This window comes from Geotrypetes seraphini, chromosome 6, assembly GCF_902459505.1.
Source record: "Geotrypetes seraphini chromosome 6, aGeoSer1.1, whole genome shotgun sequence".
Lineage (NCBI taxonomy): Eukaryota > Metazoa > Chordata > Amphibia > Gymnophiona > Dermophiidae > Geotrypetes > Geotrypetes seraphini.
Window position 1 is genome coordinate 14,442,355 of NC_047089.1, and position 19,992 is coordinate 14,462,346.

Below are 19,992 nucleotides of genomic sequence, written 5' to 3' on the forward strand. Positions count from 1 at the left end.
TAGGTACCATGCTATTATATCAAGCTGCAAATTAATTGACAATCTTTGCTTTAGTAGAAGTCTGGTTTTCAGCGCCACACTTTGGGTCTCAGGAGATGCTTGTAAGTCACTAATCAATTCAAACTCCACTCTGTGAGCTTGGTACAATACAAAACAGTCTTGTATACCACAGTTCTCTGCAAGGAATCTGTGCGGTTTACAATAAGAATTATATCAGGTTTTGGAAGGTGTGTTATTAGAGTGGGAGTGATTGATCAGTTCTAGCTCAGTTTCTACTGAGCTGAAGAGGAATGGTAGCAGGTATATGATTTGAGTTTTATTTTATTTTTCCCTGTAAAACTGGCCATGCACAACAGACCCTAGAGTTGGTGGAGAGAGTTTCTAGCCAAGAGCTGACTGTGCTTCAAGAGTATTTATAAAACACTACAGGAAGAGAAACCGCATTAATTTTAAATGATCATGTACACAACTACCGTGTTTCCCCGAAAATATGACACTGTCTTATTTTGGGGGAGCAGTGAAATTGCTTGATTGAAAAAAAAATGCAAAATATAAAATACTGCTAGATTAGCCACATGAGATGCTGAATGTATTTCTAGTGGATAAAAAAAGTTTGGCTCGAAAAGGGAATAACATATTTTTTTGTTTAATAGTTCACTTGGAGTGAGGGGTTTCTTACTGTTTTATGAAGGAGCAACCACAGAATGATCTGGATTTTTCCCCCCTTTCTTCTCCCTCTACTCAACTCTCATCCAGTATGTCTGGTCCCAATAACTCCTCACGATGGTCCATAGAAGGTCGTCGGTTAGTGCCTTTAATGCCCCGACTGGTACCACAGACAGCTTTCACAGTAACAGCCAATGCCGTTGCAAATGCGGCTGTCCAGCACAATGCCACTCTGCCACTTCCTGCAGAAACAGCAAATAAAGAAGGTGAGCCCATGTACAATCTCCTGCACACACACCCACACACGGAATTGTAGAAGGGACAGCCATAGACTGGGCTTGGAAAAAGGTTTACCAAAGCTGCACAAAGTTTAATTTCCTTCTTTTTTTAAAAAAAAAAGGCAGGAGTAAGACCCAAAGAGGGTGCAGTAATGCCAAGAAATGAATGAAGTTTTTAAGGAAAATTTATTCTAACTTGTTGATAACGAGCATGCATTCTTAAATAAAATGTAGTGAAACATTGATTTATAGCAGTGGTCTCAAACTCGCGGCCCAAGGGCCTTATGCGGCCCGCCAGGTACTATTTTGAGGCCCTCGGTATGTTTATCATAGTCACAAAAGTAAAATAAAACAGTTTCTTGATCATATGTCTCTTTAGCTATAATTTACAATATTATTATTAAGACTTAGCCAAAAGGAAAGAGTTTTACCTCATGCAAAATTGTCATTTCTTTAATAAGACATTAACTATTTTTTCTGAGGCCCTCCAAGTACCTACAAATCCCAAATGTGGCCCTGCAAAGGGTTTGAGTTGGAGACCACTGATTTATAGTGATGCCGCATACAGCTTTTACTAAGTCAGCTAGTGCAGGCTGGTTGAGATTCAGCACCTTCCTCTCTTATGGTGGGTTTTCTCCATCTGAGAGTTCTCTACAGTCGTGGCTTCTTTTGCAATATTTTTGGCCTAATATTTCCTTTCAATTCAGTTTGAACTGGGGACCATTAACAACTTATTGTAATGAGTAGGCTTCATTTTTCCCTAAATAGTACAAATGAAAATATGGGAAGGGGGGTAGTTTTTTATTTTTTCACTATTTGTTTTGGAGAAATGAAAGAACTTGTTATTTATTGGATATGTGTTATGTGATATTTGAAAGGGGGATGGAGGTGAGGGGAATTCTGATTTTTTTTTTAGTAATACAATTCAGAATGTAATGTAATGTAATAGTTAGATTAATTGAGAAGGATATAATGTGATTTGATATGGTAGGGGGGAGAGGGAGGGGGTTACATTTGATTACTTTATATGCATTAAGATAGAAAATCAAGTGATGTTTTCAAGTTCAAAAAAGATTTAAAAAAAAAAAAAAGATGAACTGGTCTTAGTGGGGGCTGTGCTTCTATAAACTGGAATTCCCAATCTAGCCTTCATGGCCACAGGTTATGCCCTGCTACAGTATACAGTAACTATGGCTTCCCCCCCCCCCCCCCCCCCACCAGCTACTAGATGTAGCTAGAGTGCAATTACTGGGTCTCCCTCTTAAATCTGTGTTTTGGTTTTTTTCTGTTGCCAACTAAGAGAGGAAGCCTGCAAAAGCTGTGTGAAGAGTATTGCAGATGTACATTGATAATTTGACCCCCCCCCCCCAACAATTATACCTACTTGAGTTTGTGAGAAGCAGGATCTCGTTTTATAGAGATCATAGGGAGATGGAGAACTAACTATCCATTTAATCATGTGTGGTTAGCAACATTACAATAGCTTACTTACATTGTGTCTAACAGGGCAACATAAGATAGATAGATTAAGGCTAGTTTAATTAAAATTTAGTCAAAATATTTGTGTTTATTCTTAAATTTAAAAAATACAGCTAAAATTGGGCCTGAGCTTCTTGTTAATTCACATAGTATAGGTTAAATAGAGCAAATGATTGCTTGTTGATTTATGTAATCCCCTCTCTTCTCTCTCTCCCTCCGATATTAGTAGTGGTGTGTTATTCATATACCACCACCACATCCACCCCAACATCCACGCCAGTTCCAAGTGGCAGTGTGGCAGCAGTGAAATCCCCCAGGCCGGCCAGCCCTGCTTCCAATGTGGTGGTCCTGCCAGGTGGAAGCACAGTGTATGTGAAAAGTAAGTACTCGTGCCGACCTGAAAGTGTTCTCAATGATGGAGAATGTTTCATTGTCAACTTTTGAAAATAACAGCATTAAAATTTTAAAAGCAAAACATTTCTGTTGCTGACAAGTACTTAAGATGACCTGTGCTCAGTTATTTGACTTTGTTTTAAAAATAGATTCTGCTACTCCTCAAGAAGTAGCTCTTTCTGGCTGCCTCTGTTTGTAGTCTCAGTTGTCCACTTCTTCTACTACTGACAGAGGTGACAAATAGCATATGATGAGTTGTTCAGGAATTTCTAGCAAAGTAAAATTAAGAAACCATGTGACTTCAATTTGTAAATGGATTGTGATTGGAAGATGTACCACCTACGTATGTTTAATAATGAATTAATGATGTCAATAAAATGGTCAGTCACCTGTATTTGGGAAGCCGTTTTGACGTCCCATTATTTTGGTGGATGCAGAAAGGCTTCTCAAAGCTTTGACTATCTAGCTACACTTGAGTGTGGAATTTTCTCTGATCTCCCCAGAAATAGAATTAAGAACTGAGAAATATATGGAAGTATTAGGAGGCAGGTAGATAGGCTGTTCAACCAAACAGCTCCATAGCTAGAACTTGCAACTCACAATAACAGACATTTATATACTTCTATACTGCACAGTCCAAAGCGGTTCACAAGAGAACATACATAATAAATAAAGCCCGAAGTTATAATGCCGTTGTACAGATCCATGATGAGGCCTCATCTGGAATATTGTGTACAATTCTGAAGGCCACATTAACAAAAAGATGTGCTGAGAGTTGAGTCGGTTCAACGAATGGCCACCAGGATGATCTCGGGACTCAAAGATCTCCCATATGAGGAAAGGCTGAATAAATTGCAGCTATACTCACTCGAGGAACTTAGAGAGAGAGGAGACATGATAGAGACGTTTAAATATATCATGGGCCATATTGAGGTGGAGGATGATATTTTCTTTCTTAAAGGTCCCTCGGTCAGAAGAGGGCATCCGCTGAAAATCAGGGGTGGGAAATTTCATGGCGACATCAGGAAGTATTTCTTCACCGAACGGGTAGTTGATCATTGGAATGATCTTCCACGTCAGGTGATTGAGGCCAGCAATGTGCCGGATTTTAAGAGGAAATGGGATACATATGTGGGATCTCTAGGGGGTTAAAATCAAGGGAGGGTAGGTCATTGGAATGGGCAGACTTGATGGGCTATGGCCCTTTTCTGCCGTCATCTTCTATGTTTCTATGTTTGTTTGTTTTTTTTTAATTTCTTAAGTTTTGCATATCACAACAAGTGCATCAGAAAAAGTCATATGATATTATAAATACAAACTTGATTTTCCTTCATGTAACACTTTAAGTACAACATATCATTCTTATATTCATATTCTATAATATCTGAAATATTATGTAATACATTTAATATGTATAACAATTATAATTAAAATAGAAAACCCCCCAATCCCTCCCTACCCGTTTCAGAAAATCCAACCTAATACATCAAAAATATTAAATATTTAATGTTTCTATGTTTCTAACAAATCAACTGGAGACAAAACATAAACATGGGGGAAGCCACTGCTTACCCTGGATCGGTAGCATGGAATATTACTCCTTGGGTTTTAGCCAGGTACTAGTGACCTGGATTGGCCACTGGGCTTGATGGACTATTGGTCTGACCCAGTAAGGCTATTCTTATGTTCTAATACTTGTAGTAATCTGCTTGAAGTTTCTTCCTGTAGGTGTCTGATACCCCAAACTGGATAAGTTAATCTTTTTGGCTGTTCAAATCATGCTATCCTACCTTTAATGTGTGCTAAGTGCCATGTAGCCTATAGATATAAAATGCACAACTTCTATCCAGGAGATGCTGTACCCAATACAGGAGGCTCAATCTAGAGCCTTTGCATTTAGCTGCATGGAATGAGAAAAACTAAACTTATCAAACAGACTCAAATCTTTCTGCAGTAGATATTCCTGAATGCTGTGCTTTCCCAATTTATAGTTTTATATAAGACAATCCCAACCCCCCGCCACCACCACAAACCTTATGTTTTTCTTCACCAGGAAGATAATTATAAAACCCTTGGCCTTGGTCTCTTTAAAGCTGGAATTGAGTGTGTACTTGGTGAAGGGGGTGAGGTGGAAGAAACCTATGTACAATATAGGATCCTCCTGTAGATTAATACCTGTCATGGCCCATGCAAGATCAAGCCTTAGATAATAAAGATCACTAGCTTCTCTCTACCACAAACCTTCTCACTGAAGCATTTGGGCAGTGTGTGGCACAGTGGTTAGAGCTACAGCCTCACCACCCTGAGGTTGTGGGTTCAAATCCCATGCTGCTCCTTGTGACCCTGGACAAGTCACTTAATCCCCCCCTCCCCATTGCCCCATGTACATTAGGTAGCGTGTGAACCCACCAGGATAGATAGGGAAAAATGTTTGAGTACCTGAATAAATTCATGTAAACCGTTCTTAGCTCCCCTGGGAGAACGGTATAGAAAATTGAGTAAATAAATAGTGTGAAAAGTTTCAGCCTCTGATAACCAGAGCTGGTATTGTGATGTCATAATGCCTCATTCTTTAGCACTCTCCAGACCAGTAGAGGTTAACTTTACGATTGGGTATATATCTAATCATGACCAGCAGGTGGAGACTGAAAACAAAACTTTGGGACAGTATATCCTAGCCCCTCCTCTCTATTTCCCTCAGTCTTCTTTCAGTCTCCAGCAGGTGTTGAGTGATCTGTACCCATCTCCCTTGGTAGGGCTGTTGGAATTTGTTTAGAGGTTTATTGTCCCTGTTTTTAGCCGGACGGAGCTTGGACGGACTCTGTTTGGGGGTTCGTCCGACCTCGGGGGTGTCAAACCCGGCGGGTCACGAGCGGGGTCCCTCCCCCCACTTCCTCCACCTCCCCATATTTTTTTAGAGGAGCCTCAGCAGTAAGCCTTGCCCCCTAAATCAAGCAAGGCATATTGCTTCGAGAGCCTGTGGAGTCTGTTCTGTAAAAAAAAAAAAAAAAAAAAAAAAAAAAATCCTGAGGTAGTGCTGGTCTGGAGGGTTGTATCCCTTTAAGAAAACTGTATTTTACTGTATTTTTTCAACTAACCGGCACTTTTTTACAGCTAGGTCGCGTATGGAGCAATGAGCACTTCTAAAGGGAAAAAGTGCTCATTGTGCTCCAGACGCGAGGCACTCGCGGCCGGCCTGTGCAAGCGGTGTTCAGGCCGGTGCGGTGGAGGAGCTCCGTCGGCAGCGGCTGCAGGCGCCCAGAGCTCCCCGCCGATGGTGCTTCGCGAGTCGGCAGGGAACGGTGGAGAAGCCCGGTCTTCTCCGTCCGCCCACGGAGGGATTCCCCGAGCCGCCGACGGTCGGGTTTTAGAGGATTCCCTCTCAGCTGATATTTTGACAGCTGATGCCGGCTTGCCTGTTTTAGCGGCTGAGACTATTCAGGTCTCTCAGCCGCTTCAGGCTGTGGAGGGAGCTGTTTTGGCGGGAAAGACGCCATCTTCTCTGTCTGGCCCCTCCATTTTGTCTTCCACCTCAGGTGACCTTCCCCCTGTTTTGTCTAAGCAGGGGCAGGTTTCTGCTGGGTCCCCTGCTGTGGCAGGGAGTCCCTTGGGACCCTCGGGGGGTTTTTCCCCTGATTTTTTCTTTTCATTATGCAAAGCCTATTTTCAGGCGGCTGGGGGTCCCGGTTGCGCCCAGGGGGTCTCGGGGGGTGGGGTTTCCTCCGCGCTCCCTGCGGCTTTGCCTCTCTCGTCTGACGTGACGTCCCCTCCGCCGCCTCTCTTGTCCAAGCGTCCGCGGGTGTCGTGGGACGAGGATTTGTGGTCGGAGGAACGTGTCGGTATGGAGGAGGACCTGGACCCTTCTGAGGAATTCCAGGACCCTCTGGAGGGGACGGAAGCTGGCGGCGGGTTGTCGGGTTTCCCGTTCTCCAGTGACGAGGCGTCCGTGGTGCGCCTTTTTCAGAGAGATGAGCTGCCTGACCTTATTCAACAGGTTTCTTCGGCTTTGCGTTTTGAGGACGCGCCGCCGGAGACTCCGCGTGTGGGGGACCCTCTGTTACGAGGGATCCGTTCCGTTTCCCGCTCTTTTCCTATGCATCAGGATATTCGGGATATTATTCTTGAGCAGTGGAAAACGCCGGAGACGCCGTTTCGGCTGGCGCGCAGCATGGCTCGCCTGTATCCCATTCCTGAAGGGGATCGGGCTACGTTAGCTTCGCCAGTCGTGGATGCGGTGGTCTCGGCTATTTCCAAGCGGCATACCGTGCCTGTTGAGGGCGGTTCTGCCTTGCGGGACTCTGAGGAGCGCAAATTGGAGAACATCCTTAAGCAAAATTTTCAAGTCTCTGCTTTTGGGGTCCAGGCGGCTATTTGTGGGGGACTGGTCGCTCGCGCCGTGTTTCGGTGGGCGGAGCGGGTCTTGGATCGAGAGTCTGACGACTGGTCTCTGGTGGATCAGGAGGTAGCAAAGATTGAGATGGCTGCCTCATTCCTCTCGGATGCTCTGTATGACTTGGTGCGGATCTCGGCTAAGTCCATGGCTTTTGGCGTGGCCGCAAGGCGTGTGTTGTGGCTGCGCGCTTGGGCGGCGGATGCTGCGTCCAAAGCTAAGCTTACTAAATTTCCCTTTCGGGGGTCGTTTTTATTTGGAGAGGACTTGGATAAGTTAATTCAGACTCTGTCGGACTCGAAAGTTCCCCGTTTGCCGGAGGACCGTGCCCGCCCGGCGTCTCGGGGGGGGTGCGGCCCGGGGGCGTTTGCGGGAATTTCGCAAGTATCGCCCTGGGCGTGGGGCTGCTTCTTTCCAGTCTCCGGGGTTTTCCCGGGGTCGGTTCTTCCAGCGCATGCAGCCCTTTCGGGGGGCCCGTCGGGGGGCAGGGAACCCCTCCGCCGGTTCCCCCGCTTCCCGTCCTGCACAATGACGCCTTGCCGGCGCCCCCCTTGGTTCCGGTGGGGGCCCGGCTGCGCGACTTTTTTCCCAAATGGGCCGAGATCACGTCCGATCAGTGGGTCCTGGAGGTGGTGCGGGACGGTTATGCCCTGGAGTTCGCCCGCTCTCTGCCGGATTTTTTCCTCGCTTCTCCGTGTCAGACTCCGGGGAAGAAGCAGGCTTTTCGCCAGACCCTTCAGCGCTTGCTAGATCTCAGGGCAGTAGTTCCGGTGCCCCCCCCGGAGTGGGGCACGGGCAGGTACTCCATTTACTTTGTGGTGCCCAAGAAGGAGGGGACTTTTCGGCCCATCCTCGATTTGAAAGGGGTCAACAGGGCTCTCAAGGTTCCCTCTTTCCGTATGGAAACGCTGCGGTCGGTCATTCTGGCGGTTCAGCCGGGGGAGTTTCTCACTTCTCTCGATCTGACGGAGGCCTACTTGCATGTTCCTATTCGGACCTCTCATCAGCGTTTCCTGCGCTTTGCGATCTTGGGTCGGCACTATCAGTTCTGTGCGCTTCCCTTTGGGCTGGCCACGGCTCCCCGGACGTTCACCAAGGTGATGGTGGTCGTCGCGGCAGCCTTGCGGTCGGAGGGCATTCTGGTACACCCCTACCTGGACGACTGGTTAATTCGGGCCAAGTCGTTGCAGGAAAGCTACCGGGTTACGGCTCGGGTGGTGGAGTTTCTCCGGTCGCTGGGCTGGGTGGTCAACCTTTCCAAGAGTCGGTTGGTTCCGGCTCAGCGTCTGGAGTACCTCGGGGTGCTGTTCGACACCTCCTTGGGGAAGGTCTTCCTCCCAGAGGCCCGGGTGAGCAAATTGCAGTCTCAGATTCGCCTGCTTTTGGCGTCCCGGTGTCCTCGGGCGCGAGATTTCCTCCAGGTCCTGGGGTCGATGGCGGCGTCCCTGGACGTGGTGAGGTGGGCGCGGGCCCACATGCGTCCTCTTCAGTATGCTCTGCTCCGGAGGTGGTCTCCCCAGAGGCACGGGATGGATGTTCCGGTTCCCCTGCGAGGCTTGGCGCGCTGCAGTCTGCGTTGGTGGCTCCGGACCCCTCACCTAGTTCAGGGGGTGGGTCTGGATCTTCCGCAGTGGACGGTGCTCCTTACGGATGCGAGTCTCCTGGGTTGGGGGGCCCAGTGTCTGGGTCACTCTGCTCAGGGAACCTGGTCCACGGAGGAGGCCTCCTGGTCGATCAACGTGTTGGAGACCAGGGCGGTCCGGCTGGCGCTGTTGGCTTTCCACTCCCTTTTGTTGGGCAAGTCGGTCAGAGTCCTGTCGGACAATGCCACGGCAGTGGCTTATGTCAATCGTCAGGGGGGCACCAAGAGCACTCTGGTGGCGCAGGAGGCGGCTCGGCTCATGGTTTGGGCGGAGTCGCATCTTCTGGACCTCTCGGCCTCTCACATTGCCGGGGTAGAAAACGTTCAGGCGGACTTCCTCAGTCGTCACTTCTTGGATCCGGGAGAGTGGTGTCTCGGCGCCGAGGCGTTTCAGTTGCTAGTGCGTGCTTGGGGGCAGCCCCTGATGGATCTGATGGCTACAAGTGGCAACGCCAAAGTACCCCGCTTCTTCAGTCGTCGCAGGGACGGTCTGGCCGAGGGTCTGGATGCTCTGGTCCAACCGTGGCCAACGGAGGGGCTGTTGTATGTGTTCCCTCCTTGGCCATTAGTAGGCAGAGTACTGCTTCGCATTGTTCGCCATCCGGGGCTGGTGGTCTTGGTGGCTCCGGATTGGCCTCGTCGTCCGTGGTATGCGGATCTGGTGAGGCATCTGGTGGCGGATCCTCTTCCTCTGCCTCTCGAGTGCGATCTTCTGACGCAGGGTCCCATTCCCATGTTCGACCCGTCTCCCTTTTGTCTTACGGCTTGGCTCTTGAAAGGGGCCGCCTGAGTAAGAAGGGATATTCCGACAAGGTGATCTCTACACTTTTGGGGTCCCGGAGGCTTTCTACCTCTCGGGCTTATGTACGGGTTTGGCGTCTGTTTGAGGAATGGTGCCGAGCGCGGGGAGTGGTCTCCTTTCGCGCTTCTCTGCCTAACATTCTGGAGTTTTTGCAGGATGGCCTGGATAGGGGCCTGGCCTGGTCTTCTCTTCGGGTTCATCTGGCGGCCCTGTCGGCTTTTCGGGGGCTGGTGACAGGTCAGCGTTTGTCAGCCATTCCTGATGTGATTCGCTTTCTTAGGGCGGCCAAGTTGCTCAGGCCTCCCATAAGGCCCTCGATTCCCTCTTGGGATCTCAATCTGGTTCTCTCTGTTCTAGTGCGCCCTCCTTTCGAGCCGTTGGATGGCTGTTCGTTGAAGGACCTTACGCTGAAGTCGGTCTTTTTGGTGGCCATTACTTCCGCTAGACGGGTGTCGGAGCTACAGGCTTTCTCTTGTAGGGCTCCCTTCCTGGAGTTTTCAAAGGAGCGGGTTGTTTTGCGGCCTGTTCCTTCCTTTCTGCCGAAGGTAGTTTCTCCTTTTCATGTCAATCAATCGGTGGTCCTCCCGGTCTTGGGTAGTCGGGAGGGTTCTTCTGAGCAACGACAGCTGCGCAAGTTGGATGTCGGTCGGGTCCTCCATGCTTATGTGCAGCGGACCCGGGATTTTCGGAGCTCCGATCATCTCTTTGTGCTTCTGGCGGGTCCTCGTCGGGGGGCTGGCGCTTCTAAGGCTACTATTGCGCGCTGGATCAAGGAGACGATCGCTTCCGCTTATCTTCTGAGTCAGAAGCCGGTTCCGGAGTTTCTCAAGGCTCATTCCACTAGGGGTCAGGCGGCTTCTTGGGCTGAGTCGTCGCTCGTGCCTCCGGTGGATATTTGTAAGGCTGCGGTTTGGTCCTCCTTGCATTCATTTGTTCGGCATTATCGGGTAGATGTTCAGGCGCGTCGGGACGCGGTGTTCGGTGAGCGTGTTCTGGTATCGGCCCTTCGGGGGTCCCGCCCGTGAGAGGGACTGCTTTGGTACGTCCCAATCGTAAAGTTAACCTCTACTGGTCTGGAGAGTGCTAAAGAAGGAGAAATTAGGTTCTTACCTGCTAATTTACTTTCTTTTAGCTTCTCCAGACCAGTAGAGGTCCCCACCCTGTCTGTTGTTGTTGTTGTTGGGGCTGTTGCGCGGGCAGTTTTTGGTTTTTGCTGCGGGTTCTAGTATTTTTCTAGGGCCGGGGAGAATTGAAGAACAGCGGCTGTGGCTCGGCTGGCTTAGCTGGCGAGCTGTGGGGACCTTCTTCCTTCGGGAATTTCTCCTCTGCATTTTCCAACAGCATTTTTTGGGTATGTTATTGGTTACTCCTTTCGGAGTATTGTTTTTTCTCTCTGTTGTTTCCAGTTCTTGGTTCTGCTTGGCTATTCGGCAGACTGAGGGAAATAGAGAGGAGGGGCTAGGATATACTGTCCCAAAGTTTTGTTTTCAGTCTCCACCTGCTGGTCATGATTAGATATATACCCAATCGTAAAGTTAACCTCTACTGGTCTGGAGAAGCTAAAAGAAAGTAAATTAGCAGGTAAGAACCTAATTTCTCCTTCCACCAGTGCCTAAGAGCCAACCTCATCAGTAATATCACAATGGCTTCATTGTCCTTTACTTGACTCACTTTTACTACACTTTGATTTCTAGAGTGGCGCAGTGGTTAAAGCTACAGCCTCAGCACCCTGAGGTTGTGGGTTCAAACCCATGCTACTCCTTGTGCAAGTCACTTAATCCCCCCATATAGCTCACCAGGATTTTTTTGTTTAAGTATTCTCAGGTTGCTGAAATTTTTCATGTTTCTAATCTGGCCTCAAATGCACTCCATGAAGATTCACTTGTGAAGAGGGGTAGAGAGCTAGTATCTACCCACTATTGCTTCCCTAACCAGGAGGAAGTGGGGAGAAGAGAGGAATACTGACATGCATGCGACACCATCTGTTGACATATTAGCTCTTTAGAAAACTGGAACTGTGCAGGCTCTGCCATGACTGAGGGAAATATGTAGCCTTCATGGTCTTTCCCATTCTCTAACCCAGTAGGTTTTCAGGATAGCTGTAATGAATATGAATGAGAGAGATTCGCATAGAATGAAAGTGACAGGCCTGCAAATCTGCTCCATGCATATTCGTTAGGGCTATCCTGAAAACCCGATTGGCCTGGTGGTCCTCCAGGACAGGCTTGGAGACCACTGTTCTAACAGACAGAAAGAAAGGACCCAGCATGCTTGATGGACCATTGGTCTGACCCAGTGAGGCTATTAATGAGTTTAATGCTTCCAAGTCTTACTCCATGTGCATTGCACAGACCTCAGCTCAATCTGGGGAACCAATCCAGCTTTGTTTTTGGTTGGGTACTAAACCTCCACAGTTTGCATCTGCCCAGTTGGTTCCTGCTTGCCTGAAGAAAAAAAAAATAATCAGCTGGGAGGGGGTGTGTGGCATACAGACTCCTCAGAGTGTTCAGAATTACACACTGAAAATTACCTTAAGTATGTGGGCTTAGCTGGAAGGAACTTAGGATGGTGCTTTGTCCTAGTCTCTCGGCCACTATCACACAAGCTCCCTTGGGATTATCTGAAAAATAGGAAAATATCCCTCCGTGCAGTCTGGAAACTTCCACCTGTTTTTCCCTGACTGGTATTACAACCTGAATCGAACACTGCAGAGTTTGAGGCTCTCAGAGATGAGGAGACAGCATTCCATTCCATTATTCTGGGGAAAAGAAAATGGTGGGGAAGAAAAATCCAGGTGCTTTTGAATATCATCCCCGTTCCAGATCTTATATTTAATGGAGCTTAAAACCTCAGTTGATGTACCCCTCCATTCAGCTGATACCTAGTTCTCAAAAACATCCTGGTCCATCCATCCCATCTACTGGAGACAAAGAAATATAGGGCTCCTTTTATCAAGCCACGCTAGTGGTTTAACATGCGTAATACCGTGCGCTAAACCGCCAGCCACGCTAGCCGCTAACGCCTCCCTTGAGCAGGCGTTAGTTTTTAGGCCAGCGCGGGGGGGGTAACGCGTGATGAAAAGTAGCGTGCGTTAAACCCACTAGCACGGCTTAATAAAAGGAGCCCATAGTGTATTCTAAGGCTGCACGGTGCAGTTAAGGAGTGGATTGCACAGAGTTACTTTTGTTTTCCTGTTCCATCCGCTAGTTACAGACAAAACCCACAGTTTCTGGATTCATCTGGTATGGATGCTAAGGATGTGCCATTTGTCAATCATTGTGTGTGTATACATGTGCATACATGCTTTCTCTTTTGAACAATTTAAACTTGCATTTTACTGTATAGATATTTTTTATTTTTGCACTTTTTTCCATATGTAAGGCATGTTATTACACATGAAAAATGATAGTTGTGTTCTGGTAGATGCATTGGAAGATAGGTCATACTTTTATGCAGTTTTTGTGTAGGCATTCCAAGGGAAGTGGTTTGGATAGAGGTGGGATAGAATTTCTATGTACACATGTGAATGCGTTCTTTATAAAATACATAGTACATTCACACACTTGTCTCAGACCAGGTGTAAATGTGTGAGCGTTTGTGCATTATTGTGGATGTAGCAAAAAATGTTTGAGAGCTGTCTTTTGAGGGTCCAGCTCTTCTGCCAATTTTTTCATTCAGATCTTCCCAAGGAGAGCAGCCTCCCCATTCCCCAAAGGGAAAAGAAAAAGCAGTGCTGTGCCTGATTTTTGTATGCTTGGCAATGAACCTTCATGTCACTCAAATGTACACTTCTTAATCTTTTTTCCTTGCCTGGTTCTTACATATTAATTGTCTTCTTTGGCAGTGTTTCTCAACTCAGTCCCGGAGTACCCCCTTGCCAGTCAGGTTTTCAGGACATCCCCAATGAACATGCATAAACTTGATTTGCATACACTGCCTCCATTATATGCTAATTTCTTTCATTCATATTCATTTTGGATATCCTGAAATCCTGACTGGCAAAGGGGTACTCCAGGACCGAGTTGAGAAACACTGCTTAGGGTGATATGGAGGTGACCGTTCAAGTTTTCTGTTCTCATATTTTCTTCCTGCCAGGAAGAACCTGTCCAGCCAGCTATGGGCTCTTGAGCCCTTCAATATTGAGAAAACTCTTTTTTTTTTTTTTTTTAAATTTTATTTATTCATTTTTGCATTCTTACAACAAATGAATTATACATATTATAATCAATTATCACATGACATTTGTAATTACAAACAAATCATCTTATCATATATAATAAATTCCCCCTTTTTTCAAATTCCTATTTTCAAATAATATACATTCCCCATCCCACCCCTATATATCTACTGCCAATGTGCTATGAAATCTGATCATTAGAATATCTAGTCAATGGTTCCCAAATTTTTTTGAAATTAAGAAGATTCCCATGTTGTAACGCTAACACCTTTTCCATTTTATATATATGACAAACTGAGTTCCACCAAAATGTATAATTTAATTTCGTATAATCCTTCCAATTTTGAGTAATTTGTTGCATGGCGACCCCTGTCAATAGGGTAATTTTAATTGGGTTTAGCATCCCCAGTCACTTTGAAAAGTTGGCTCCTATGATGAGTAGCACCTTGTTTGTGAGCCCTAAAAACTAATTGACAAGCAAATGAGTTGGGAACTTTTTTTTTTTTTTTTAAGCAATTTGAGCCAGTTTCTGACTGAAGAATAGTGGAACTTCTTGGGTTTGGTTTACATTGAAATCCGGTGCTAGGCTTGAGATTTTTATGTTTTTTTAAGGTGTCAGCTGTTCTGATGAAGATGAGAAGCCCCGTAAGAGGCGGCGGACCAACTCCAACAGTTCTTCACCAGTGGTTTTGAAGGAGGTGCCCAAGGCCACCACGCCCGTCTCCAAGACCATCACTGTCCCCGTGAGCGGCAGCCCTAAGATGAGTAACATCATGCAAAGCATTGCCAACTCATTACCACCCCATATGTCTCCTGTGAAGATCACATTCACAAAGCCTTCCACCCAAACCACAAACACAACCACACAGAAGGTAGGTAGCCAAGCACTTTAGCACTAGTCATCTCTGTTTTAATTTTTGGTTTGTGTTACTTTATTTTGGCCTGGTATGGTTTTTTTTTCTTTTGCTCCTGTTTCCAGCTTAGACAGAATTTTGTTTTTATACCCTCTCTCAGCTTGCTAAGTCTGATCAATATTATGACGGCCCTTGTCTAAGAGTCACGCAGTGGCTCTCTCTCTGTCCAACCTTTTTCTATCGAGGGCCACATTTTACTTTAAAAAAAAAATACATATATTCAAAGGTCAAACAACGCACCTTCGTATTTTGGCATGTTTCAAGTCTTGTGAGAATTGAAACCATGACATCATTCCATTATCTTGCTTACAGAGAGATTATGAGTAATGGTGGGGAAGCAGGAATCTTGCTGTAAGCACCACAAGAATTGCCAAGCTTCCATGGGCCAGAAAAAAATCACTTGGTGGGCTGAGTTCTGACCTGTGGGCCATATGTTGGACAAGCCTGCTCTAGAGTATGCAACACTGAATCTTGAGTCTGGCCACTGTGGTTGCGATGTAATTAGTTATTCTCTAACCCCCTCCTCCACTGTAACAGCCAGCCTAGGCAACAGGATACTGCTAAACCAGTTCATAATTTGCTTCTAGACTGATTAGAATGCTGATCTGCCACATTGGTAGACTGGCTGGGTTTAGAACTTGATATGGCAGTAACTGAACATTTATTGTCCTTGTCTGCTTAGAATGTAATTGATTAGCCTAATAACCAGTATAGTATCCTGACATCATCAGGTGGTGATTATGGATTGATGGGAATACTTTGTTTTTCCTTGGCTTCTTTTAAGACTGCACTATCACTACATATTTGGCCCTTTTCAAGCTTTATATATGAATGTTAAAGGAAAAGGGCTTGCAAATTCTTAACCCATCTCTGCCTTGTGATTGACGATTGGCTACTGCAGTCCTTGAGCTGTGGGAATTATAGGTCCAGTGGTTTACGGTGTCTTGTATTCAAAATGTGGCATAAGGGGGGACAGTGTCTTGTTTTGCTCTTTCTGGCATGTTCTTTTACTGTCCTCCTTGGATGGGGTGGGAGGACTAAGGTGCTGGGTATTGTTTAATATAAAACATTTCCTGTACCTTATATTACATTACCTGTTTCTTTCTCTGTTCAATAAAAATTGTACCATAAAAAAGGTACGGGGAGGATTAAAAGAGGTATGGGAGGGGGGATGGGGGCAGGTTACAGGGCAGTGGGACAGGGTACAGAGCCTGGTAGGGAAAGGGGGCTGGGTGCAGAGCCTGGTATTTAGTAGAACACAATTTGGTTCAGAATGTTTGTTTTTCTTGTTTTCCTCCTCTAAATCTAGGATGTGCCTTATGGTCAGGTGCGTCTTATGGAGCAAAAAATACAGTAATTTACTGTCTATGAAAAAGGGAATTCTGCCATGTTTTTTCTTATTACAGGTGATAATAGTCACCACTTCTCCGAGCTCTACCTTTGTTCCCAACATCCTGTCCAAATCCCATAACTATGCTGCTGTCACCAAACTGGTGCCCACTTCCGTCATTACGTCCACTACCCAGAAGCAGCCAATGGTGATTACTGCCTCTCAGTCATCTCTGGTCAGCAGTAGCAGTTCCTCCCCTTCGCCGTCTCCCAATACAGTTGCCGTGACCACTGTGGTTTCCTCCACACCCTCAGTTGTGATGTCAACAGTAGCACAAGGTAAGAAAAGCACACTTGTATTTTAACACAGCTCATCACAGAGGAGGTGCCAGAATATACACCTTTGATAGATTCAGTCTTTTGTAATAATCAGGCCAGACTATCTTGCAAGTCTTACCGTACACAGCAAGCATTGACAGAGACAAGGTATTGATATGCATGTAGTACAGACCCTGTAGAGTGCCTCCTGGTGCCTGCTTGATGGCACTGCAGACCTGACGGAGACTACATCAGAAACTCAGCTATTTATCAGTTTCCTGTTTCTGGAAGGCTTAACAATCTGTTTGGACCTGAGGCAATGAAAAGTTAAAGGACTTGTTCAAGGTTACAGGATTTGTGTTCTGGCTCGCTGGTTCTCAGCCCAATTCTTTAACCATTAGGATCTGAGGGTAGGGTAGGCCTGACAGTTCCCTTTTAAGGAGGAGTGTGTGGCGCAGTGGTTGGATCTACAGCCTCAGCACCCTGGGGTTGTGGGTTCAAACCCCGCGCTGCTCCTTGTGACCCTGGGCAAGTCACTCAGTCCTCCATAGCCCCAGGTACGTTAGATAGATTGTGAGCCCACCGGGACAGATAGGGAAAATGCTTGAGTACCTGATTGTAAAAACCGCTTAGATAACCTTGATAGGCGGTATATAAAATCCTAATAAACTTGAGAGATGAGCAGTCAAAAGAGAAGAAAAAATAATGTTGATCTGTACGTGCAAGCTCATGGTAAAGCCTCTGACTCTTCAAGGAACTTGTGATCTGTTCACTGTCTTCTCAATACCATGCATATAATTTTCCTATTTTTATTTGTATTTGATAATGCAACCATTCAAGTAGTGGTTTACAGATCCCATAAAATCTTTTTTTTTTTTAAATAATCTTTATTCATTTTTATAACACTTTCAATAAGTGAAAACAGAATAAATTAAACATTTTACACTTTAGACATCACTTAAAATTTTACAAAATTCATACCGATCAATACCCTCCCCCCACCCAACCTAATCCTTATTAAAGTAACTATAAATTTTATCATAGTTTCAGAAATACACTATACTTATATTAAGCATAAATTACACATATATAACCATTCAGACTTATTTATCAAACCTCAAAAATACCACCCTTCCCCCTTATTACCATCCTTAAAAATAATCAATTAAAAACCTTATATTCTTCCCACCCCCCCCTCCCTGGATGTGCATTTTATCTAACAACAAAAATCATAATTATAATATTTCTACAAAAGACGTCAATGGGCCCAAATTAATTTAAAGTTTTTAATATTCCTTAACAAATCAGCACTCATTTTCTCATATTTATAGATTAGACATAAACTTGCCCACCAGAATGTAAAGTTGAGACGATCCCAATTTTTCCAGTTCCGTGTAATCAGTTGTATAGCTGTACTTGTCATAATTAAAAAGAGACGTCTTTTATATTTGTCTAGGGGATCTTTGATATGCAAAATAGTACCACAAATTACTACTTCATAAGTTAAAGGAATCTCAGATTCTAAAATATTATTAATATGTCCCCAAACTGATTTCCAATAAATCAGTATCTTAGGGCAATAAAACAGTAAATGATCTAGTGTTCCTGTGTCTAGATGACAGTGCCAGCATCTATTAGACCTAGATTTATCCAACTTATTCAATCTAACAGGGGTCCAAAAAGAACAATGCAACAAAAAAAAACAAGTTTGTTTCATAGATGCTGACGCTGTACATTTCATCCTCCAAGACCAAATACGTGGCCATCGAGATGCAGAAATATACTGTTTAATCTCAATGCTCCAAATATCTCCAAGAGCGTTTTGGGGTTTTTTTTATTCACAAGTTCAGATATTAATTTATACCACTTGGCGGCTTGATGTCCTAGCATGTCTGTCTGAAAACAGGAACTGCAAGCTATAGTAATTTTTCAAATTACGCCAATGAGGGAAAAAAAATCTTAACTAGCAACACAAGGCTGCAAGTAATGTCTGAAACAAGTGGGAAGATTCCCATGGAACTGGTTTAATAGGACATCAGAATTTAACACAATGGTAATATCTAGAACACTATAGCAGAGGGGGTTAGCGCAGTACTCTAACTGCCCAATTAATTAGGAAAAGAGGTGGAAAAGCCAGGTTTTAACATTTGAACTCCATGGCATGTGTGCTGTACCTTGCAATGGTTATTATATGGTATATGTCTTATTTCACTTATTTTTACTTTATTTTATGTTTTAACAGAGCTACCCTTCGAGTTTTGTGAGAGACCTATAACCCTCTTAGGTATCCAGATCATGCTGTATCCTTAATCATGTTTGGTTTTATTTTTTATACTAGCTGTGCACACAATGCTTTCTGATACACAGAGAGAAAATTGGGTATTCAGAATATATGAATTACATGTATTCTTGGCCCAGCAACAAAGGTCCAGCCCATTCTCATTGTAAGGATAACAGTAGGTTTCCTCAGTCTAAAGTAACAATGTTATAATCCAGTACAAGCCCACTTAAATATAAAATCCACCAACTGAGCCTCCCACAAATGCATATAAAAACATTCACTTTTGATTTTTATTATGTTGAGACATTATGTATAATAATATATTTTCCTTATTGTCTCACCGCACCAGTGCAGATACTTGTGTTGTGCTCCTGTCAGCAAGTAGAAACTAAGAAGTAACCATGTCACACCTTAAGGTCCCTGTACAGCCCTTTTACAATCTCTATTTCTCAGGCTCCAGCAGATAATAGATGTACAGCCTGGATTGGCCACAGTTGGAAACAGGGAACTGGACTAGATGGACTATCTGTCTGACCCAATATGGCTATTCTTGTTCTTATTTAAAAATATATATATATATACACAGTCGCGTTACATTATTAAGATCACCTGGTAATATCCAGAATAACTGAAGGTGGTACAGCATTAACAGATTCTCTTGATTTGTCATATGGAAGCTTTTTTGAAGCAGGCATTTCAGATGTCTTCCTTGGCTCTGCAGGAAGCAGTCTGTAGAGGATGTTTGGCTCATGCTTGTCTCATGTATTTGGTTGTCCTTCCTGGTGGTTTGGTTTCATCCGATTATTTCTCTGCTGTTGCAGCCTGGTGGAAATAAGAGCAGCCTATTTGGTGGACTCGTGTGATCTTCTGCTAAGATTATGGTTTTGCTTGTCACTGTTCAACGTTGTCTCTGGCTTAGGAATTGGTTGGCCAATGTTACTTTTAAAAACTCTGAGTAAGTTACCGTTTTGGAGACCTTGCTTAAATCCTTAGCAGAATTTAAGACCCCTCGTCCTGAAGGTTGCTCGAGGTCCTGTCTTAGGAGAGCTTTGAAAGGAGGACTTTTCAATAACGCCAGAAGGTATAAATTAAATGGATTGTATGCCTCAGAAAAAAGATTTTTCCTTTCATAGCTGGTTGTGTTTTTTTAATAGATGCACAAAGGGCAGGATATATTTTTAGATGTACAAAGGGCAGGATATGAGTTTTCAACAGCCTTTACTTCATCAGCAAAGGGACCTTATTGAGACTTTGTGGGTTCATTCTCTGATGATGCATGTGGGCTGAAAACTAAGGTTCTTTAGCACTCTCCAGACCAGTAGA

The 19,992-nt window shown here is 44.9% G+C and overlaps 1 protein-coding gene across 10 annotated transcripts in view; it reads left to right on the top strand.

The window, feature by feature from the left end:
- Positions 1 to 19,992, top strand: part of EMSY (EMSY transcriptional repressor, BRCA2 interacting) — a 140,348-nt gene that overhangs the window by 19,479 nt on the left and 100,877 nt on the right. For 6 of the 10 annotated variants that reach the window (XM_033949278.1, XM_033949288.1, XM_033949284.1 and 3 more), the window contains exons 5-9: positions 757 to 932; positions 2,650 to 2,802; positions 14,440 to 14,699; positions 16,148 to 16,409; positions 18,631 to 18,672. In XM_033949278.1, the coding sequence (XP_033805169.1) occupies positions 757 to 932; positions 2,650 to 2,802; positions 14,440 to 14,699; positions 16,148 to 16,409; positions 18,631 to 18,672 (893 nt within the window). The remainder of the gene's footprint in view (positions 1 to 756; positions 933 to 2,649; positions 2,803 to 14,439; positions 14,700 to 16,147; positions 16,410 to 18,630; positions 18,673 to 19,992) is intronic. The other 4 variants (XM_033949285.1, XM_033949286.1, XM_033949283.1 and 1 more) reach the window with 3 other exon arrangements.